The following is a 21,415-nucleotide window of genomic DNA, read 5'->3' as shown; positions in this document are numbered from 1 at the left end:
TATGTCTACCGAACCCGCAGACCTGAATATGATTGCTTTGAGCTCATTTCCCTCTGGCCTGGCAGTTGATTTCATATGTGAGCGCACCAAAAAGGGGTCCCGTTTTATGGTCACAGAGGGGTCCCCATCCTTTTTCAGCCCATGGGCACCTTTGGAATTTTGATAATATGGTCGGTACTGGCACAAAGTGTTTATCAGAAGAAGAGTTGGTTTTTATACTCCACTTTTCACTGCCCCCAAGGAGTCACAAAGCAGCTTACAATTGCCTCCCCTTCCCCACAATAGACATCCTGTGAGGTAGGTGGGCCTGAGAGAGCTCTGACAGAACTGCTCCACAAGAATAGCACTATCAGGACTGTGACTGGCCCAAGGTCATCCAGCTAGCTGCATGTGGAAGAGGAGTGAGGAATCAAACTCGCCGTTCTTCACCACTATACCAAGATGGGGAGCCAAAATGGCTGCCATGGCTGACCTTCAGTCAGGCGGTTGAAAATCCTTCTGCTGTCCTGGCAGCTGCGGCCAAAGCAATGTATTTTAAAATGTGTGAGCTGATCAGATCTCTGTCAGAAGGCTCTGTCAAAAGTCCCATCAGGGCCTGCCCATCTGGCGGACTCTACGAGCACCATGTTGGGGACCCCTGCGGCAGCAGCTCCATTACCAAAGGCCTTCAGAAAGGTTACTGAAATATCCAAAGACTCATTGAGCAAAAGAGGGAGATGTTCATCACGGGTCTGCAGAACAGACAGAATTTGCTCACGCAGAGTCATTTGTCTATTTGCAGACGATATTCAAAGACCTGGGGTTATTATTCCACTTTGCATTTTAACGAAATCTTTCCCCCCTCTCAAGAACACCATGGTAGAAGACGCTTTAGCCTGTGTCAAGAGGAACTTAAGTTCTGTGCAAGGTGCCTATGCCAGAGCCCTGCTTGCCTATGCCTTCACGTTGGCAGGGGACATGGAGACCCAGAAACAGCTCCTAAGAGACGAAGAGGGAGACGGAAACGGTAGGAGGGACAACTCATTCCCTACATTCTGTTTTGCCAGCTGCCCTTCCCGCCTGGTGGTTTGCCCCTTTCGGAATATTAGCCTTTTCCACCCAGGATGCCAGACTGAATTCTGGGATGTGTGGCTAACCGCTTGTGCTCCGAAAATGGTGTCAGCTCAGAAATCTCCATTTGCTTCGTTTGTTCGTTTGTTCATTTGTTCGTTTGTTCGTTTGTTCCTTTGTTCGTTTGTTTGTTCATTCATTCATTCATTCATTCATTCATTCATTCATTCATTCATTCATTCATTCATTCATTCATTCATTCATTCATTCATTCATAATTTTATCATTAGACTTCTATCCCACCCCTCCCAGACAAGCCAGCCCGTAGCGGCTCACAAATAATAAAATATAAAACCCCATACAATACAATATATAAAAACACAGCATAACACAAAAACCAAATACAACAAAATAGATGGCGGTCACAATAACCCACAATAGGCCCATTTTCTTCCATTCCTCTATCCCTGGCTCTGCCCACCCAATGTAAACCTGGGGCGATGGGAGACCCCCAGGGGAAATGGTGCCAAGTGGCGCTTACTCAGGGTATGAAGAGGCAGTCAGCAATGTTGAAGTTCCTACTCCGAGAACTAATGGCGATTTTGATTCCAGTATTTCGCTTGTGTCCCCACTTGGAGCCAGCAGCTCTGTATGGGATTCCATCCCATTCTGACCCCCACCCCCCGGACTTTAAGATCAGACATTTAGAATCTGCTTAGGATCTCCAGTCCCAGAGAAATGAAACAGGGCCAGGGTTTTTTCGGTCCTTGGCCCCGGCCTGGTGGAACATTCTGCGACCTTTTCCGCCCCAGGAATTCGGCCTGCTTGTCTGGTCGTGGGGTCATCCACTTCTGGATGATGTCAGTGATGGTCTGGGGTGGTCCAAGGCCTATGTTGCACCAGGCCTGGGACTGGACTGGCACCAATGTCATCCGGGGCAGGAGTTACCCCGCAACCAGAGGAGCACTGGACCGGGCCAAATTCCTGGTGCGGAAAAGGCCTGCCTGAAAAGATGATGATGATGATGATGATGATGATGATGATGATGATGATGATGATGATGATGATTTAAATTCATTATCCGCCACTCTTGGCAAGCCGGCTCGTGGCGGCTTACAGAATAAACAATACAATCCCCTAAAACCCCTATAACCCCCTAAACCAACAATTAAAATGCAAATGATCAGAAAATGGCGGCAACCAACCCACCACCTACCCCCCACTGGAGCCTGGGGAGCAGCTGACCACCACCGATGACACGTGGCGGAATACTCCTTCCTTTGGTGGGGGCCCATAGATCAGGGCCCTCTGGGGCTTCAAGCTGATCTGGAGGACCTGCAAAACCGAGCCGTTCCCCCAGGCCTATGGTTGAGGCCCGAAAATAGCATCACGAGATGCGGGCCTCCCCACAGGAAGCAGCAACTGGAAACATCCGCTGCTAAGAACCCCTCCAATCTCTGATTAATCCCCACGGGGAGATGAATAACGTTATATGAAGGTGCTGTAACGTTATTGTTGTATTATTCCATTGCATTGTTTTAAAACGTCGTTAAGCCAACAGGGATGGAGCGCTACCCAAATAACTCATGTATTTATCATTTCTTTATTCTTTGTTTGCTCTGCAGAAGAATCCATTTTCTCCTCAGATCCTGAAACGCTGGCGTATGGCCTCCTGGCTCGCTTCTCCAAGTCCGAGGTGTCTGCCGATGAAATCACAGAAGCGTCTCAAACAATACGCACCCTGGTTGCACTCCAGGGCCCCTATGGGGGATTTTATTCCACACAGGTAGCAGGCCAAGCATTTCTCCTAGGGAAAGGGGGCCAGGGGGGAGGGCTGTGCTTTAAAATATCTACTGGCATTTGGAAATGTGGACAAAGCAAGAAATACAAAGCCCAGTAATTGGTGCAATGGTGTTCATAGAATCAATGAATCATAGAGTTGGAAGGGACCTCCGGGGTCATCTAGTCCAACCCCCTGCACTATGTAAGACACTCACATCCCTATTGCTCATCCACTGTAACCTGCCCCACCCCCTTGAGTCTTCACACAATCAGCCTCTCCTACAAGCCCTGGGTTCAGAGCTATGGATGAGGGGATCAAGAGGAACCGGAATTAGGACGGCCAACCCTGAAGATCTCCTAGAATTGCCTCAGATCTACAGACTACACAGCTCTGGAGGAAATGGTTTCTATGGCATGCTGAGGCCCTTCCCCTCCCCTCCCCAAGCCCGGCTTTCCTTAGGCTCCGCCCCCAGATCTCCAGGGACTTCCCAGCCCAGAGTGGGCAGCCCAGTTTCGGGACCAGTGACCAAATTCTTAGTGTGGAAATGCCAATAAACAGACCTGCAGGTCCAGCAAAACTCTGGATGGGATTAAGGTAGACAGTGATCCAAGCTAGGGAAGCCAGCCTCCAGGTGGGACCTAGCAGTCTCCTGGAATTAGAGTTCATCTCCAGACTAAGAGATCAATTCCCCTGGAGAAAGTGGTTGCTTTGTAGGGTGGACTCCATGGCATTAGACCCCACTGAGATCCCTCCTAGCCCAAAATCCCACCCACTTCCAGATCCACCACCCCCCCCCCGAAACTCTCCAGGTATTTCCCAGCCCAGAGCCAGAAACCATAATCCAAGTATATCTCTATGAAAATCTGTTAATAATATGCTTTGTCAGATACTTCACTGAATGTGGTACTTGAGTGTGGTAAAGGGGGAGGGGTTGCCAAGTGTTTTGGCAGGCATTCCAGCTTAGAGCTGTCTCGGATCAAGTGTGCATGGGGGGGATGCATATCTGAATGTCCCAGCAAGAATTTCCCTGCGTGTAGAGTTTATGGCTGTGAAAGTTGGGCCATAAGGAAGGCCGAGCGTCAAAGAATTGAGGCTTTTGAACTCTGGTGCTGGAGAAGACTCTTGCGAGTCCCTTGGACCGCAAGGTGAACAAACCGGTCAGTCCTAGAGGAGATCAGCCCTGACTACTCCTTAGAAGCCCAGATCCTGAAGATGGAACTCAAATACTTTGGCCACATTCAGGCAGAATGCTTGCATAGAATTCCCCACGTGCCTTTTTTTTGGGGGGGGGGGGGCAAAGCTATGGCTGCCAACCTCCACGTAGGGTCTGAGGTTCTCGTCTCATTATAACTGATCAGTTCCCCTGGAGACAATGGCTAGAGCTCTGAATGTTCTGCTTTTCAAGTTCTCGAGTATTATATACAATGGCACAACACAAGTTTTTTTCATGCATGCAAACGCTGCAGGTAACACCAGAGTCGAGCATGAGATGATCAAAAGCAATGTCACTCCGGGTTTTAAGTGCAGCTGAGATCTCTCCCCAAGAGATCTCGCCTCCAAATCTCTGTCTGTCAAGACCAGGGGTAGTCAAAACTGCGGCCCTCCAGATGTCCATGGACTACAATTCCCAGGAGCCCCCTGCCAATGCTGGCAGGGGGCTCCTGGGAATTGTAGTCCATGGACATCTGGAGGGCCGCAGTTTTGACTACCCCTGGTCAAGACTGTTTGCCATCATGAGGAACCGCCCACATGTCTCTCAGGCAGGGTGTAGCATCAAGTACAGATAAAGCAATTAAATATGTCGACAACTGGCAGTGATGACGTAAAACGTGTTCCGATCAGAAGGGAACGCAAGTCTGAGACAATCCACCATGGCCTCCCCCAGTCCTTTCTCACACCTGTAATTTGGACATCAGAGCACAACTTAGTTCCTGGATCAGGGAGGGGCCAGTCTGAAGAGTTCTGGAGGTTTCCTGCCATGGAAGCTTCCCCCTGGTTCCTACTTGATAGAAGAATCAGTGTGGTGTAGTAGTTAGAGCAGCCATTCTCAACCAGGGTTACTAGTAACACCAGGGTTACTCCAGAGCCCTGGAGGGGTTACTCCAGTTGGGGGGGGGGGTAATTATATATATATATATATATATATATATATATATATATATATATATATATATATATATATATATATATATATATATATATATATATATATATATATATATATATATATATATATAAATTACCCCCATATCTATATCTATATCTATATCTATATCTATATCTATATCTATATCTATATCTATATCTATATCTATATCTATATCTATATCTATATCTATATCTATTTCTCTCCCTCTCCCTCTCCCTCTCCCTCTCTCTCTCCATCTCCATCTCCATCTCCATCTCCATCTCCATCTCCATCTCCATCTCCATCTCCATCTCCATCTCCATCTCCATCTCCATCTCCATCTCCATCTCCATCTCCATCTCCATCTCCCTCTCCCTCTCCCTCTCCCTCTCCCTCTCCCTCTCTCCCTCTCCCTCTCCCTCTCCCTCTCCCTCTCCCTCTCCCTCTCCCTCTCCCTCTCTCCCTCTCCCCCTCCCCCTCCCCCTCCCCCTCCCCCTCCCTCTCCCTCTCCCTCTCTCCCTCCCTCTCTCCCTCCCTCTCTCTCTCTCTATGTGTATATATATATCTTCTCAGGTCTTGCTAGGATTGCCACCTTCCCGCTGGTGCCTGGAGATCTCCCAAAGTTACAAGTGATTTGTTGGGGGAGGGTATAGCAGGATTAATGTTTGGGGAAATTTGGTTAATATAGCAGAATTTGCCCAGTCATAGAAGCATGACACTGAGTGCAGTAAATACATCTCCCAATAAATATATTACAAAAAAGGGAGGAATACTTACATTTATTCAAGTAGATCCAGTTCACATTCAGGTTGCAGTCGAAAGGAGAGACAGACAGACAGACAGAGAAAGGCGGAGGCAGAGGCAGAGAGACAGAGAAGCCTAAGCAAAAGAGTACTTTCCTTATCATAAATGGTCAGCATGTGTGTGGGAGGATGAAGGCATTGCTCCTACAGGATTGACCTGCAGGAATATATGTCTCCATGGAAGGCCATGTGGAGAAAGGGAGTGGACAAATAAGAGAAGAGATGTCTGAGAGCAGTTTCCAGGTAGAGACATCCATTCAAGGAGATTGTTGTTGTTAGGTGCGAAGTCGTGTCCGACCCATCATGACCCCATGGACAATGATCCTCCAGGCCTTCCAGTCCTCTACCATTTCTCGAAGTCCATTTAAGTTGGCACCAACTGGTTCTAACTCCATCCAGCCACCTCATTCTCTTGCGTCCCCTTCTTCTTTTGCCCTTGATCGCTCCCACCATTAGGCTCTTCTCCAGGGAGTCCTTCCTTCTCATGAGGTAGCCAAAGTATTTGAGTTTCATCTTCAGGATCTGGCCTTCTAAGGAGCAGTCCGGGCTGATCTCCTCTAGGACTGACCGGTTTGTTCGCCTTGCAGTCCAAGGGACTCGCAAGAGTCTTCTCCAGCACCAGAGTTTAAAAGCCTCAATTCTTTGACGCTCGGCCTTCCTTATGGTCCAAGGAGATACATCACGCTTAGAGTGATGAAGCACTGCCCAGTGTCCGGACCTGCTGAGTCACTCACTCCAACATAATGCCATATATTGCCATGATCTTTCTAAATCTGATGATTTTGTTACATGGCTCCCATGTGGTGCCCCTGTCCCCTAAATCCCCCCCTCCAGTAACTGTTTTCTGCTCCTCAGGACACGGTGGTTGCCCTGCAGGCCTTGTCCCAGTATGCAGCCTTAACCTATCGTGAGATTGAAGATGTCCAGGTGCTGGTGAAGTCCTCCACAGGTTTCCATCATGAATTCCATGTGGACAAGGGGAACCGGCTGGTGCTGCAGCAGGCGTCACTCCCTGAGGTGCCCGGGCAATACAAGGTGGAAGTCTCGGGGAATGGCTGTGCATATGTGCAGGTGAGCCGTGGGGATGCTGGGGTGCATACCCCAAAGGTGCCAAGGGCTCTTCTCCATGATCTGCTGGGAGGGTGAGGGGAAGAGAGCAATTGGTTGCTAAGGAGGGAGCTGCAGCGAGGTCTCTTGATATAGTCATGAGTAGGGGAAGGACGCCCTTGAGAAGATGAATGGGGAATTATTACCGATGCTCTCTGTACCACTGTGCCATGTGCAGAGGTTCTCCAGGGTCTCAGGCAAAGGTCTCTCTCATCACCTAGGGCTTGATTATTTTAAGTGTTGTGGGGAATTAAACCTGGGACTAGGCATTGGTGATTCCATTTGGATAAGCTGAAAAGTACCTGAACCAATGCTGATTTTGGATACTTTTTGGACCTCTCTGAGCTGAACCACCCATCCCCTGCATTTAAATGGTCCGAACCAGCAATAGTAGAATGGCGATTCGGCTCCAATTCTGCTCACATTCGGCATAATCACGGCACTTCTGGGGTTTCTCAACATGCGAAGAATGTCTTAGGGTTTCTCAGTGGTATTGTTATTATATTATAATTGTGGTTTTGTAATCTTTTGATGTTTTTTGAAAGTTGTTTTGATGTTATAGTCTGCATAATGTTTCATGTAAGTTATAATGTTCTGTGTAAACCGCCCAGAGCTGCAAAGAAATGGGCGGTATAGAAAGCTAAATAAATAAATGGTAAAAAGTTTAGAAAGTCTGCCTTAAGGAGCCCCAGAGACTTCCCCCTCTGTCCCCACCAGCAGCCCCTGCGAGGTAGGTAGGGCTGAGAGAGTTCCCAGAAAACTGGGACTGGCCTGAAGTCAGCCAGCAGCCTTCATGTGGAGGAGGAGTGGAGATTTGAACCTGGCTCTCCCCATTAGAGTCCGTCACTCTTAACCACTGCACTGTGCTGGCTCTCCGTTGTGCAGAAAGCATTTTGCCAGCAGAAACATGTCTCAGTTATCCACCCAAGCCAGACTTCTGGCTTCCAAGAGACAGCTGAACAGTGACCAGGGCTTTTTTGGATCTTCTTGAGAGCACCCCCAAACTGGCCTATTCCACTCAAAAAGAGCCAGAGTCTAAGAGCACCTTAAAAGACTGAGCTTTCGTGAGGCATGGCTCACTTTTTGAGTTATCTGCTCTTTCCTACTGCTACAAACAGACTAATATGGCTACCCATTGTGATCAAGTTCACTAAGTTAGAATTAATCATAATGCACTCCCCTCCCCCGCCCTTGCCTAGACCTTTTGTAGATCCAGTGGGAAGAAAAGCATTCAAGGGAGTAGGGTGACTTCAGAGCATGTTTCATGTGATTTTGTTAACCGAAATACAATTGTCTAGGTCTGATGCACCAGGAAATGCTTGCTCTGCACTCTCTTTCCATGCTCCAAGACAGTGCTTGGCAGCATGGATAGGACTATATAGAGGCCTCCTTCAGCCTCATTCCCTACATTCTGCTACTCATAATTCTGTGCTTTGCCAGCCAGCAGTAGCCCTCCCTGCAGTCCTTTCTTGTCGGAAGGAGAGAATTCGCTTGACCATCACAAAGCCCTTACCTTGATGGTAGTGGATGGCTTGACTCCAGAGGAACTGGCTGGCCACTGAATGAATCAGGATGCTGGACTAAATGGACCACTGGCCATTTAGTCCAGCATCCAGCATCCTCTTCTTAGGTTCTTATGAAGGCCTCAGCCTCTCTGCCCTGCTGTTGGCCTTCCATAGGAACTGGCTGGACACTGTGTGAGACAGGATGCTGGACTAGATGGACCTTCGGTGGTCCGATCTAGCAGGGCTCCTCTTCGGTCCTTATGTTCTCCATGAGAAGGAGCTGGCTATGATATGCCTCTAGCACAGTATTGTTGCCTGCAGGTCAGCAAGACTGGGGCTTAACTAGTATTCCTCTCCCAACTAGAGTACCCTCCGATATAACCAACCACCCAAGAAGACCAACGTTTTTGCGTTGAGTGTGGAGACATCCCCCCAAGAGTGCAATCAGACTTCCAGGAAACGTTTTGATATCCATCTACAAGTGAGGTATGATATTTTTCTCAACTGCTTCCTGAGCACCCTTGGAAGAGACCAGGCAGTAGAACTCCATGGGCACCATGCAGGTTCCCCAGTCGCCCTGTTCCCCAGGGAAAGTTCATCATGACTAAATAATTTCCAGAGTGTGAAGTCTGCCCTCATTGCTGAAATCTGTCTTGTCCCTTCCCATAGTTACACGGGGCAACGAGAGTCAAGCAACATGGCTTTGATAGAAGTGAACATGGTCTCAGGATTCATCCCTGTGAAGAAATCTGTGAGGAAGGTAAGAATGGTCAAAACGCCATCTTTACCTCTCTACAACTGCAATAATATTACAATATGAAAAAAGAAAGCCAACAGAAAAACAAGGAACCTCTCCAAGGCAATATTCTTGTTCTAACAATATATAAATTTGATTCTCATTCCCGGATACCTTTGAGCCGATGGCCTATTGATATTACTAAATCCCTAATATAAGGAAATACTATAGGATTTTTCGACACTAATCTTTCACTATTGTTACAACAACCTTATATTGGAGGACTAAACCAGTCTGAGCGACTGTAATAAAGTTTGATTGATTGATTGAGGGCTCAACCACTGAAGAAAATATTGAAAACAGAAATTATCTAGAAACTGTTATGGTTGATTCTTCATGTATATAAAAATTGTATTAAAATTGAATATATATATTGTTAGAACAAGAATATTGCCTTGGAGAGGTTCCTTGTTTTTCTGTTGGTTCTCTACAACTGCATGCAAAATGCACCCTTGGCATGGAGCTACATGCATTTTGTGCTTGTTGTCAAATGTATTTGGCTATATCTATATCTATATCTATATCTATATCTATATCTATATCTATATCTATATCTATATCTATATCTATATCTATATCTATATCTATATCTATATCTATATCTATATCACCACATATATCCACATACACACTGCCTTCTGGCACAGAGTCTAACCCAGAGGTCTTCAACCTTTCTGTGCCTCAGAGTACCTTTGGAATTCCAAAACAACGTGGTGGGCAGAACTACAAAATGGCTGCCGTGGGAGGTGGTGGCCGCCACGCAGAGGAAGTCTGAGGATTGGGAAGAAGATAGATTGAGGGACTTGGGAATGTTCAGCCTGGAGAAAAGGAGGTTGAGAGGGGACACGATAGACCTCTTTAAGTATTTGAAAGGTTGTCATTTGGAGGAGGGCAGGATGCTTTTCTCATTGGCTGCAGAGGAGAGGACACACAGTAATGGGTTTAAACTACAACGATATAGGCTAGATATCAGGAAAAAAATGTTCACAGTCAGAGTAGTTCAGCAGTGGAATAGGCTGCCTAAGGAGGTGGTGAGCTCCCCCTCACTGGCAGTCTTCAAGCAAAGGTTGGATACACACTTTTCTTGGATGCTTTAGGATGCTTTGGGCTGATCCTGCGTTGAGCAGGGGGTTGGACTAGATGGCCTGTATGGCCCCTTCCAACTATGTGATTCTATGATTCTGTGATTCTAAGAAGAGGGTTAATTTAAGAAATCCGCTGGGAAAGAGGAGTGAGACCAAATAAATCCAGCACTCTAGTGGCAACTGCCACTCAATCACTCCTAAAAATCTGCATAGCCAATCACATCTTCAGTGGCCAATCAGAAGCCCAGCTAATCAAGAGTCCAGCCTGGCCACACCCACTTTCTAAATATACTGGTTGGGCCCTGGGGAAGGTGGATGCAGGTAGAATGGCCCCCCGCACACAGGATGGTTAATACTAACAAACTTTAACTGGCATGAAACAATAAGAGGCAAATACAGACAAGCAGGGTGAAATAGAAGAGGGTAAAATAGGCTAACAGTATAAACTAAAAGAAGGTAATTAGGTTGTTTTAAAACATCTTAATTCTGGCTTGATAAAGAGCTGGGGAGTCAAGAGAATCTGCTTGACCTATAATCACAAGAGTATCGCTATATCAACATTTTTGTGCAGTTTTAATTTTTTTTTTTAAATAAACAACTTGTTCTTCGAGGAGGGCAGTGGCCTCATGGTAATTAATGACAGGACAGTCACAGAAAAGCGGGCTGGATGTGGGTGGGAAAGGGGGGGCAAAGAAAACTGATGCACAAGGAAAAAGACAAGTCACAAAACTACTAGAAACAGATCGATGTAAAAGTGGTCTCCAAAGAATCGGGGGGGGGGGGGCGGGGATGAAAACATGGAACAAACAAAAAGGGAAATGAAAACGAAAGACACAAAAATGAATTCAGAAAGCAGAGGATAAACCAAAGCCATCTGTGTCCAGGACTACCACCAAGGAGACCATGCAGAAAAGCCTCAGGGTAAGATAGATGTGAGGAGCCTCTTGTGGCGCAGAGTGGTAAGGTAGCCATCTGAAAGCTTTGCCCATGAGGCTGGGAGTTCAATCCCAGCAGCCGGCTCAAGGTTGACTCAGCCTTCCATCCTTCCGAGGTCGGTAAAATGAGTACCCAGCATGCTGGGGGGTAAATGGTAATGACTGGGGAAGGCACTGGCAAACCACCCCGTATTGAGTCTGGCATGAAAACGCTAGAGGGCGTCACCCCAAGGGTCATACATGACCTGGTGCTTGCACAGGGGATACCTTTACCTTTACCTTAAGATAGATGTGACCCTTGCGATGTGTGGGGGAGGCATTTGTCCACACTCAGTAGCCCTTTGCGGGAAGGAGTGTTAGGTGGCCTGGGCAGAAGCAGGTGAGGTGAAGTGGGCAGAGGCAGGTTCAGGGGCCACCCCTGGTTGGACCACCTGGACGAGGGCTCCGGACATGCCGACCGTACCGTGATTTCACCCCACTTTAACTAGATGTACCTTTGCCATGAGCTGGGGTGGTTCATTACTGGCATCACAGAATTCTTCAGGATTCTTTACTGTGTCTTTTTTCTGTTCTGGCAGCTGGAAGGGAAACTCGGAGTAAAAAAGGTGGAATTTGACCCTGACAAAGTCATCCTCTACCTGGATCAGGTGAGAATCGTGTGTGCCTGTGTATGGGGGAAGAGTTATCAGTATGATACAGGAGAGGTGGAAAGGCAGATAAGGGGGCATTCCCCCCCAGGGAACGGTCCTTCTGAGACCCACGGACACTTTTGCCACTTTGTTATCTATTGTCCTTCCCCCTTTCTCCATATTAATGCCAGGGAGTCCTGGTTTCTGTGTAACTTTTTAATTTGGGCATTTTCGTACCACTTTGGAGCCACACCCCACTGTGCAATTGATGGGAAAATAAATGCTTTATAGGGCCTGAAACGGAAAGTAAAATTTCAGCCTGAAAAAGAAACCGTGCAAAAGCAAACCGTTGCTTCCAAAGCAGGGGTAGTCAAACTGCGGCCCTCCAGATGTCCATGGACTACAATTCCCATGAGCCCCTGCCAGCGAACGCTGGCAGGGGCTCATGGGAATTGTAGTCCATGGACATCTGGAGGGCCGCAGTTTGACTACCCCTGTTCCAAAGGAAGGGGTGAGGCAGTGAAATTCAGCCTCCCTCATGTCGGGTCTCTCCTCGTTCTGTTTCTTTGCAGCTGGATGACACGGAGCGGGCCTACCATTTCTCTGTGGAGCAGGACGTGGAAGTGCGAGGCCTGAAGCCGGCGACAGTGAAGCTCTACGATTATTACCACCCCGGTGAGCATCTCGCCGGCAAACATGGGCCCGGGAGAGGGAGAGGCAGGCCCTAGGCCATGCTAGGTCGGGGTTTCGCAGACTGAAGTGCTCTGCCCTGCTGGCTCTGAACCTCTTCCCGGGTTTATCTCTCAGGCTGGCCGTTCTCCTGGGCTGAGGCCAGCGAGGTCAACTTGGGGATGAGGGAACCCTAAGTCCGAGCTAGGCTTGCCTGCCTTACAGTGTGCTGCAGCTTGTAGGGAGGGAGGGTGATGCAAAACTGCCTTGCTGAAAGCCCCTTCTAGAAGTTATATAGAGCCAAAGACTTTTAGGTTCTGAGTTTGGCCTTAGCTTGCCAGGAGACGGGAAGAGGTGGGTTCGGACTGTCTTAGGAGGGGGGTAGTGATCATTGTGGCTTCCGTCGGTCGTCGGGCCACGCTGGGCCAGTGCTCTAGCGGTCATCCTGAAACTCTGTTTCAGGGTGGGGCTGTTCCCCTCCCTCCATGACCCCACACCCAAATCACCAGGTGTTTCTCAGCCTGGAGATGGCCGCCTTGGCACAGAGGTCAGTTCCTCTGGAGGAAAGTGGCAGCATTGGAGTGTGGAGTGTATAGTCTAGTGCAGGGGTAGTCAACCTGTGGTCCTCCAGATGTCCTCCAGATGTCCATGGACTCCAATTCCCATGAGCCCCTGCCAGCAAACGCTGGCAGGGGCTCATGGGAATTGTCGTCCATGGACATCTGGAGGACCACAGGTTGACTACCCCTGGTCTAGTGGCATGCTGAGGTCCCTTCGCTCTGTAAGTCCCTGGGACTTTCCCGGTCTGGAGTTGGCAATTCTACATGGTCTTTATTTCCAAGAAGGAATGTTTAATAACGTGCAACATGGAACATCAGCTCTGCTCCCATGTTCTGTGGAATCAGCCCTGGATTTCTACACCCTGATGGCCATTAGGAGGCTGGTGGGCTGTCCGGGGCAGCATTGAGGTTTGCCCTTTACCTGACACCTCTTCTTCTCTTGTTCTCTCCCACAGAGGATTATGCGGTGGCTGAGTACAATGCTCCCTGCAGCTCAGGTAGGGACGGGCGGGGAGGAAACAGGGATGCTTTCACACACACACGCACAATAGCACAATTTCCGTCCACTTTCCATCCACTATGCACTTTGTGACTGAATTTTATTGTGTGAAAAGGCAAATTCCCCTTGCAAGTGGTCACTGAAATGGATTGAAGATGCGTCATTCAACTAGTGTGAGAAAGCTGGAAACTGGAGGGGCGGGTTTGAGGGCAGGGCTTGGGTGGGCCACTCCTCCTTGCTGGTCAGCAAACAACTATGCACAGTCGCCATTGGGTTGGACACACATAACTGAACATGCATTTTGGAGTTTTTTTTATCCATCTCTTGGGCTCAAGTTTCCACCTCTCCCCACCACTGCCCATGTCTCAGTAAGAAGAGCCCTGCTGGTCAGACCAGTGGTCCAGCTAGTCCAGCATCCTGTCTCACCCCTTGGCCAGCCAGTTCCTCTGGAAGTCCAATAATACCAAGGCCTTCCCCTGATATTGCCTCCTGGCACTGGTATCCAGAGGTTGACTGCCTTTGAACATGGGGTTTCCCTTTAGTCACCATGAGTAGTAGTCATTGATAGATTTCTCCTCTATGCATCTCTCTAATCCCCTTTGAAAGCCATCTCTGCCTGTGACCAACCTCTGGCAACAAATCCTACATTTTAATCCCTCGTTGTGAGCATGAGAAAGCTTCTTGAGGAGAACGTGGGTCCCTCTGATATGGACCTCCATTCTGTGAGTGGGAAAACACACTGAAAAACATTTGGTGGAGAGGGTCCTTCCGGTGGTCACTCTTCACACAGCAGCTGCCAGGCAATTTTCGGTCCTGGCCCCAACCTGGTGGAATGACCTCCCGGAGGAGCTAAGGGCCCTGTCGGAATTACCAGATTTCCGCAGGGCCTGAAAGTCGGAGCTCTTCCGCCAGGCATATGGTTGAGGCCAGGGCAGAGCCCGGGTTCCATCCAAGATCCCTAATCCATCGGCCAGTCTTTCTCTCCTCTCTCTCCTAAAGAATTAACGTCCGACCTCTCTCTGAACAAGCGGGGAGAGTCACAGAATAGAATGCCATTTTTATTGCAAGAATGGGGTTTTATGTGACTTTATTGTGATTTTATATTTTATTGTGAACGGTGGTATATAAATCCAACTATGAATGAATGAATGAATGAATGAATGAATGAATGAATGAATGAATGAATGAATGAATGAATGAATGAATGAATGAATGAATGAATGAATCTTTTCCCTGACAGAGACAGGGACGGATGGCTTCCCTCTCCTCTAGTACCCATTTGTTGCCTTAAACTTCTGTTTCTTTCTGCAGAAAACTCTGAAGATGATAAACACTAAACTCTTCCACATTTGCCCCGAAGCTCCCCTGCCAAATGAAAGGAATTGTCTCTTCTCTGTGTGTCCCCTCCCCTTTTCTTTCTTTGGGACTGTTTCTTCAGTCATAGAATGCCAAAGAGCTTAGTCCAAAATGTGACTTCTTCCTCACGTCTACATTTTATGGTGCCAAGAGCTTTCTAGATTTCTCGCAGGCAAAGGACAGATTTAAGTAAGCCCTCTGGAAAGCACTGACTGGGAACACAGAGGCTGGCTTGAAGAGGGGCAACCGCAGAAGGGCCAAGCGAGGTCCCTCCCAAGCAGGGGCTCTTTTGGGCTATTCGATGGAACTGTTGAAGAGAACTCCAGTGGAGCCTGCAGGGAGAGATCTCCCCATGGGATCAGCTCCTTAGTGGGTGGGGGCCATGTTGGGCAATAAAATAAAATATAGCTATGTGTGCAGTGTTGATATGCCTAATATCAAATGAGTCCTGACTGAATTTTTCCTTCTGTTATGCGTGTATCAAATCCCATTCTTTCTACTGTAAATAGACAATTTTGAAGCTGTTTTTCCCCCTAATATCAAATATACTTTAATTTTACATTTATGTTAAAAATAACATTTAAAAACCATATTTTAAAGGCCCTGTGTACATATGCCTAATGGAAAGAAATTCTGAACCTTATAAATACAGATTAAAAGGTACAAATTATTTTCATATGCAAGAACCAAACGCGTTTCGGCTAAAGGCCTCCCTCAGAGGTAAAATTCCAACTGAGCATTCCATAAGGTCAACATAAATAGCTCACCAGAGACACATTGGACCAAATAGCTCATAAAATGTGATATGAACCTTACACTCAGATGTTTACCTGTAGAGTAAATGGAAGTGAATAAAGGGGCATCAGGAGTAAGCCATCAAGCCATGCTGTGTTTCAGAGGCTCATGGATCTGCTGAGGCCCAATGCTCAATGCTCAGAATTCCGCTGGAGCATTCAGGCACACTATGGAAAGAATCGCTGCCAGTATAAACACAGCTTCCAGTACTGTGGTGAATGGCCCAGTTCCCATGGGCCCAAGTGCAGGCCCAGAACCAGAGAGAGATTGTCGAGAAGAAAAAACACAACAGAACATTTGGGGAAAGAAACTGGCCACAGCTTTATGGATTACAGATCAAGGCACATTGGTACAGCATGGGGACCGATCCTGGCAACAGGCAACCACCATCCGTCCGATGAGACCAAATTGAAAACCAACCAAAAAACATACCCCACCTCCCTCAGAATCCACTTCAAACTCCCACGCACAGTGGACTGCCCCCCCTGCTTCGGGGGTGGACAGCCATTAGAGTGGCCGGTGGCCACCACCTTCCAGATGCCTGGCCATGTAGCTGGAAGCAACCCTTGCCTCCCCTCTCCCCTGGCTTGGGCAGCAATTGTGGCCTATGGCAAGTTGCAGCCAGTATCAGAGATCACACCAAGAACCTAAACCAGGCATTGTAGACCCCATTCTTCTGGACTCAAGGAGAGGAGGTTGCACCTGCCCAAGGCCAAGGCGGCTGCTCTTTCCACATCTCCCCCTTTAGAGCATGCTGAATGCCCTCACTAAGCCAAGCCCTGTCTCCAACTACTCCCACATCGATACCAGAGGCAGGCCAATTCCGGAGCCTTCTGGCTTGCTGAGGAAGCCATTTTGGCCAATGTAGACTGCCAGATGGCCAGATCTTGAGGTCCATCTTGGAAGAACCACCTCAAACATCTCTCCATGGTTGCCTGCTGTCCCCATCTGCCATTCCACCTCCACAAAGCCCTTTTTCATGGCTCCTCTCCCCATCTTTATCCAGGGTTCCCTCAGTACTTCTCCCCCAACCAGAGCCTTGGCTGTCTCCCTCTAGGGGCTTGCCTGGGACGGGAAAGTTGGGGAAGGGAGAAAAGGGCTGAGGGGGGTTATGATGGGTTTCCTAGGGGATCAGACTCTACCTCCAAGGAATTTTGTCACCCTCACTCCATTTCCTGCCGATCTCACAGCACAGAATCTCAAGAAAGGTTCCAGGGGAGAGATACTGAGTAAGAATATGCACCCGCCAAGACTGGATCAAGACTGGTGGTTGTGAAAGAGTGGTGGTCTTCAATCTGGAATCTTGGCTCCCCTCTCTAGTCTCCCCCTTTCCTATGTGCAGCAGTTCTACTGACTGGGTCAGAGGTGGGGTTGGAAGAGAGGCAGCTGGCCAGCAGCCTTGAGGCCCCCCTGCCCACCCCAGCATGGAGTGAGGAGAACCACCCAGTCCAGGCCCTGGAGGCAGGGACGCCAGGCTCCGGGGGGGGGGTAGGGATTGCCTGGATTTACAGGCCACAGAGACCAGTTCCCCTGGAGAAAAGGGATGCTTTGGAGGGTGGACTCCAGGGTACTGTATCTCATGGAGGTTCCTGTCCTCTCCATGCTTGGTTCCTAAGTCTCCAGAAGTTCTCCTGCCTGCCCTCCTCCCATACCGGTGGTTCTTCTGGACTGTTCATTTTAATTGGGTTTGCTCTTGCATGCAGACCCAGGCTTCTCACCAGGGCCAGAAGATGGTGCCTGGCCCTTTCCAGAGGTCCCATCAACATAAAGGAGCAGCTAGAGCTTTCCTAGAGGCCCGGAGCCCAAAAGCCTCCCCTGCCCATGAGAGGGATGGTGGGAAGGGCCAGTTCCTAGGCGGGAAGCCTGAGCACCATGGAGTCAGTACTGAAGAGCATTTACACTTTGATGTTAATACTTGTAGACTTCTGTATATTGGATACTATAGAACCATTTGGACAGTGAACCATATACTCTAACATTTCACCATAAGAGAGGAGGGTTCTAATTTCTGGCAGGGGACAAAGGGATGAAAATCCCTCCGTTCTGGGGTCTCCCGAGCCAACAGGGCATCTCAGACAAAAGGTAAGATTTACAGCTCAGGAGAAACACAGGAGTGACAGGCCATTAGCATAGCACCACTTGGCCCTGGCTCCTGGTACTGAGTTGATGCAGGACCAAGGACTCCAGGAGGTAAGGTAGGGAGGGTACCAACTGACATCACTTCCGGTGCACCTTGAATTCTGCAATATTATTTCAGGGGCTCCTCCAAGGTCAAAAAGGTGAAAAAGGCTGCCTTAAGAGGTTGCAAAGTTCTATTTCCTCAACTCACCAGTCAGCAACATGGTCCAAGATGGCTGCCTGTGCTTCAGAGGCCAGGTACAGGTTCCTACCTGCTCTGGTTGTCCACACCCCCACTTCCTGTGTTCCTACTCACCTGGATGCCAAGGTCCTAAACAAGAAGCTCCCCCCCCCCCCCCCGGCCCAGCTGCTTTGAGAAGGGTAAGAGGCTGGCGGAATCCCTTTGTTTTCTCGCTAGGTCAATCTGCATCCAAATTAAGATGAGCTAGTAGGCTAATCCCCCATCAAAGTGCAGGAAAAGGAATTCTTCCAAGTGGTCATTTTTAAATCTGCCCAGTAAACCAGGGTGTGTGTGTGAGAGGGGGCAGGATTTTGGCAGAAAAGATTTGGGAAAGGGTAGATTGAGAATCATAGAATAATAGAGTTGGAAGGGACCTCCCTGGTCATCTAGGCTAGTGATCCCCAACCTGTGGGCTGCTGACCACATGTGGTTCGTCGACAAACTGGAGGTGGGCCGCGAAGGACGCCTTCTCCCCCCCGGCCCATTAATTCATCCACGATCCGGCAGGCACACATGGGACTATCTCGTTGCAGAGAAACAAGCTCAGGGTTCCCATTGATTTGTCATTGTCATGAGTTAAAATTTCCATGAAAATAAAATGTTCCTCATGTTCATTGTTCTGGCATGTCTGTATCTTATTTTGAAGGGATGTTTAAACATTACCATAGCGATCAGAGAGCGTTAGGGCAGTGGTTGAGAGTAGAGGAGGCCCCCCCACTGGGCCTCAGTAAAATTGTCAAGCGTTGAGTGGTCCCTGGTGATAAAAAGGTTGGGGACCACTGATCTAGTCCAACTCTATGCACTATGCAGGACCCTCACAACCGTATTGCTCACCTACTGTCGCCTGCCACCCACGTGATCCTTCACAGAATCAGCTTCTCTGTCAGATGGCTATCCAGCCTCTGTTTAAAAATTTCCAAAGATGGAGAACCCACCACCTCCCAAAGAAGCCTGTTCCACTGAGAAACCGCTCTGTCCTATATTGGTGTATATGGTTTTTCCGACCTAAATGCAGAACTTTACATTTGTCCCTATTTCATTTTATTTAGTTTAACCCACTTCTCTATCAAGATCATCCTGTATTCTGATTCTGTCTTCTGTTGTGTTTGCTACCCCTCCCAGTTTAGTATCGTCTGCAAATTTAATAAGTACCCCCTCTAATCCCTCATCGAAATTGTTTATAAATATGTTGAACAACAGAAGCCTCAGGACAGACTCCCGGGGAACTCCACTTGTCATTCTTCTCCAAGAGGATGCTGAACCATTTACAGGTACCCCTTGGGTATGATCTGTCAACCAGTTATCAATCCACCTGTCAGAATTAGGATCCATAACATATTTTACAAACTTGTCAACAAGAATATCATGTAGAACCTTATCAAACGCTTTACTGAAATCCAGATAAGCTATGTCGACAGCATTCCCCTGATCCAGCAAGGTAGTCACTTTCTCGAAAAAAGAGATAAGGTTGGTCTGACATGACTTCTTGCGAAACCTGTGCTGAGTCCTAGAAATCACAGCTCTCTGTTCCAGCTGCTCATTTTCAAACTTCAAGAGGCAACCAAAGACAATTTAGGACTGCCTTTGACTAATTTAGTTTGCATGTATTTATTTTATTGGTAGTCCTAATGTGGAGATGTTAAAGTGAGATGCTTTGTGTGTTTTTATCATTGTTATTTTGTTTACAGTATTGCTAAAATTCTGCAAGGTAGAAAGGTGGCTAATAAATGTTTTAAATAAACCGATAAGTAAAATATATTGCTCAACTGCTCCAGCCACTCTGACTAGTTTTAAAGAATCTGTTTCTTGTCGCTAAAGTAACATTTCTAGAAATTTTGCCGTTAAAAAGGTAAAGGTAAAGGTATCCCCTGTGCAAGCACCGAGTCATGTCTGACCCTTGGGGTGATGCCCTCTAGCGTTTTCATGGCTGACTCAATATGGGGTGGTTTGCCAGTGCCTTTCCCAGTCATTTCCATTTACCCCCCAGCAGCAAGCTGGGTACTCTTTTTACCAACCTCGGAAGGATGGAAGGCTGAGTCAACCTTGAGCCAGCTGCTGGGATTGAACTCCCAACGTCATGGGCAGACAGCTTCAAACAGCATTTCTGCTGCCTTACCACTCTGCGCCACAAGAGGCTCTATTTTGCCATTATAGAACAAAAAAAAATCTCATTTCCAATATTATGTTTACCATAGGTTAGCAATTAAAATTCTATTTTTGAAATACTGATGAAATGTAAAAGTATATATTCCTTCATTTTATTCAAATAGGTAGAAATATACCAAAATATAAGAGATGCTGTGAAACATGAGGTGTCAAACTGTATTTTAATGTTTATCAGTAAACAAGATGAATATTTTCTCTTTGGGCTTAGAAACAGTATACAAACCTCAGCATTAGTACACGGAAACAGATTTTTAGAAGGTGAAAAAAGGAAATTGAGATCCCGGTAGGAAGTAACTTTGGCCCCAGAGTTAACCATGATGGGAACAGAAGACACAGGGCATAGAGGCAGGGGAGAAGCTTGCTCCGGAAACCCAAAGCCATGCTGTGAGGCCCCCATCCAGCCGGCTTCTACCCTGTGCCCCTAGAACAGGGAAGAGATTTGGTGGTTGGGATGTGGAGCTCCAGGGAGAGGAGAGCTCCCGGAATTACAGCTGATCACCAGGGTGCAGAAGTCAGGTCCTCTGGAGGAATTCGATGCTTCTGAGGCTGGATCTCCTTCCCTCCCCAAACCCTCTGGAGCTATGGGAACCCTCCTGGCCTTAGAGCTGCTGGGGGGGGGGCAGAGGGGGGAAGGCTCAGTGCTGGAGACAGCAGACTCTCCTCGGGCCAATAGGCCTCCAGGAGGCCTGCAGGTAGATTCTGAGCCAGTAAACTGTGTGGTCAAAAACACAAGATCCCGCCGCCCCGGGGTTTAAAAGCACGAGGTGTCCATTCGAATCAGGGCTTTTCAAAGAGGGGATTTGATTCTGCCAGCACTGCATAATTTCATCCTGACCCTTGGCTCCCCCACCCCAAGCTCCTGTGAGACTTGAAACACTGCTGGCTGGTTGTAAGGGGGATTTGTAAGGGGTATGACCGGAAGCCAAACAGATGTGCCCTGGGGAAATCCAGCTCTTCTCCTGCATGAGCAGAAAGGACTCCTGTCATGCACGAGAGTCAGCTGTAGGGGTTGCAGGTGGTGGGGGAAATGGTGAACCCCACCCCCCGTTCGCCAGAGAGATTTCTGTGAGTGCTCTTTGAATCCTCTGGACCTTGCAGGTTGGTCCCCAAAGGGAGAGCTCAGGATTTGGATCAGGCTGCTTCAGACTCCTGCAACTGGATGGGCGTGATCTTCCTTCGTGCTCTCTGGA

General features: G+C 48.1%; 2 protein-coding genes across 2 annotated transcripts in view; one reads left to right on the top strand and one right to left on the bottom strand.

The window, feature by feature from the left end:
* LOC143841533 (alpha-2-macroglobulin-like protein 1) overlaps positions 1–15,347 on the top strand; it is a 65,309-nt gene extending 49,962 nt beyond the window's left edge. The window contains exons 29-37 of the mRNA XM_077345917.1: positions 850–1,006; positions 2,676–2,836; positions 6,620–6,835; positions 8,741–8,862; positions 9,046–9,136; positions 11,771–11,839; positions 12,394–12,496; positions 13,506–13,547; positions 14,861–15,347. Of these exons, the coding sequence (XP_077202032.1) occupies positions 850–1,006; positions 2,676–2,836; positions 6,620–6,835; positions 8,741–8,862; positions 9,046–9,136; positions 11,771–11,839; positions 12,394–12,496; positions 13,506–13,547; positions 14,861–14,886 (987 nt within the window). The 3' untranslated portion in view covers positions 14,887–15,347. The remainder of the gene's footprint in view (positions 1–849; positions 1,007–2,675; positions 2,837–6,619; positions 6,836–8,740; positions 8,863–9,045; positions 9,137–11,770; positions 11,840–12,393; positions 12,497–13,505; positions 13,548–14,860) is intronic.
* A 5,020-nt stretch (positions 15,348–20,367) lies between these two features.
* Positions 20,368–21,415, bottom strand: part of LOC143841532 (alpha-2-macroglobulin-like protein 1) — a 65,016-nt gene continuing 63,968 nt past the window's right edge. Inside the window, exon 37 of the mRNA XM_077345916.1 lies at positions 20,368–21,410. Coding sequence (XP_077202031.1) covers positions 21,367–21,410 — 44 coding nt within the window. The 3' untranslated portion in view covers positions 20,368–21,366. The remainder of the gene's footprint in view (positions 21,411–21,415) is intronic.

The sequence above is a fragment of the Paroedura picta genome, chromosome 7 (genome assembly GCF_049243985.1).
Source record: "Paroedura picta isolate Pp20150507F chromosome 7, Ppicta_v3.0, whole genome shotgun sequence".
Classification (NCBI taxonomy): Eukaryota; Metazoa; Chordata; class Lepidosauria; order Squamata; family Gekkonidae; genus Paroedura; species Paroedura picta.
Note: the sequence above shows the minus strand (reverse complement) of the source record. Positions and strands in the feature narration are given on the sequence as shown.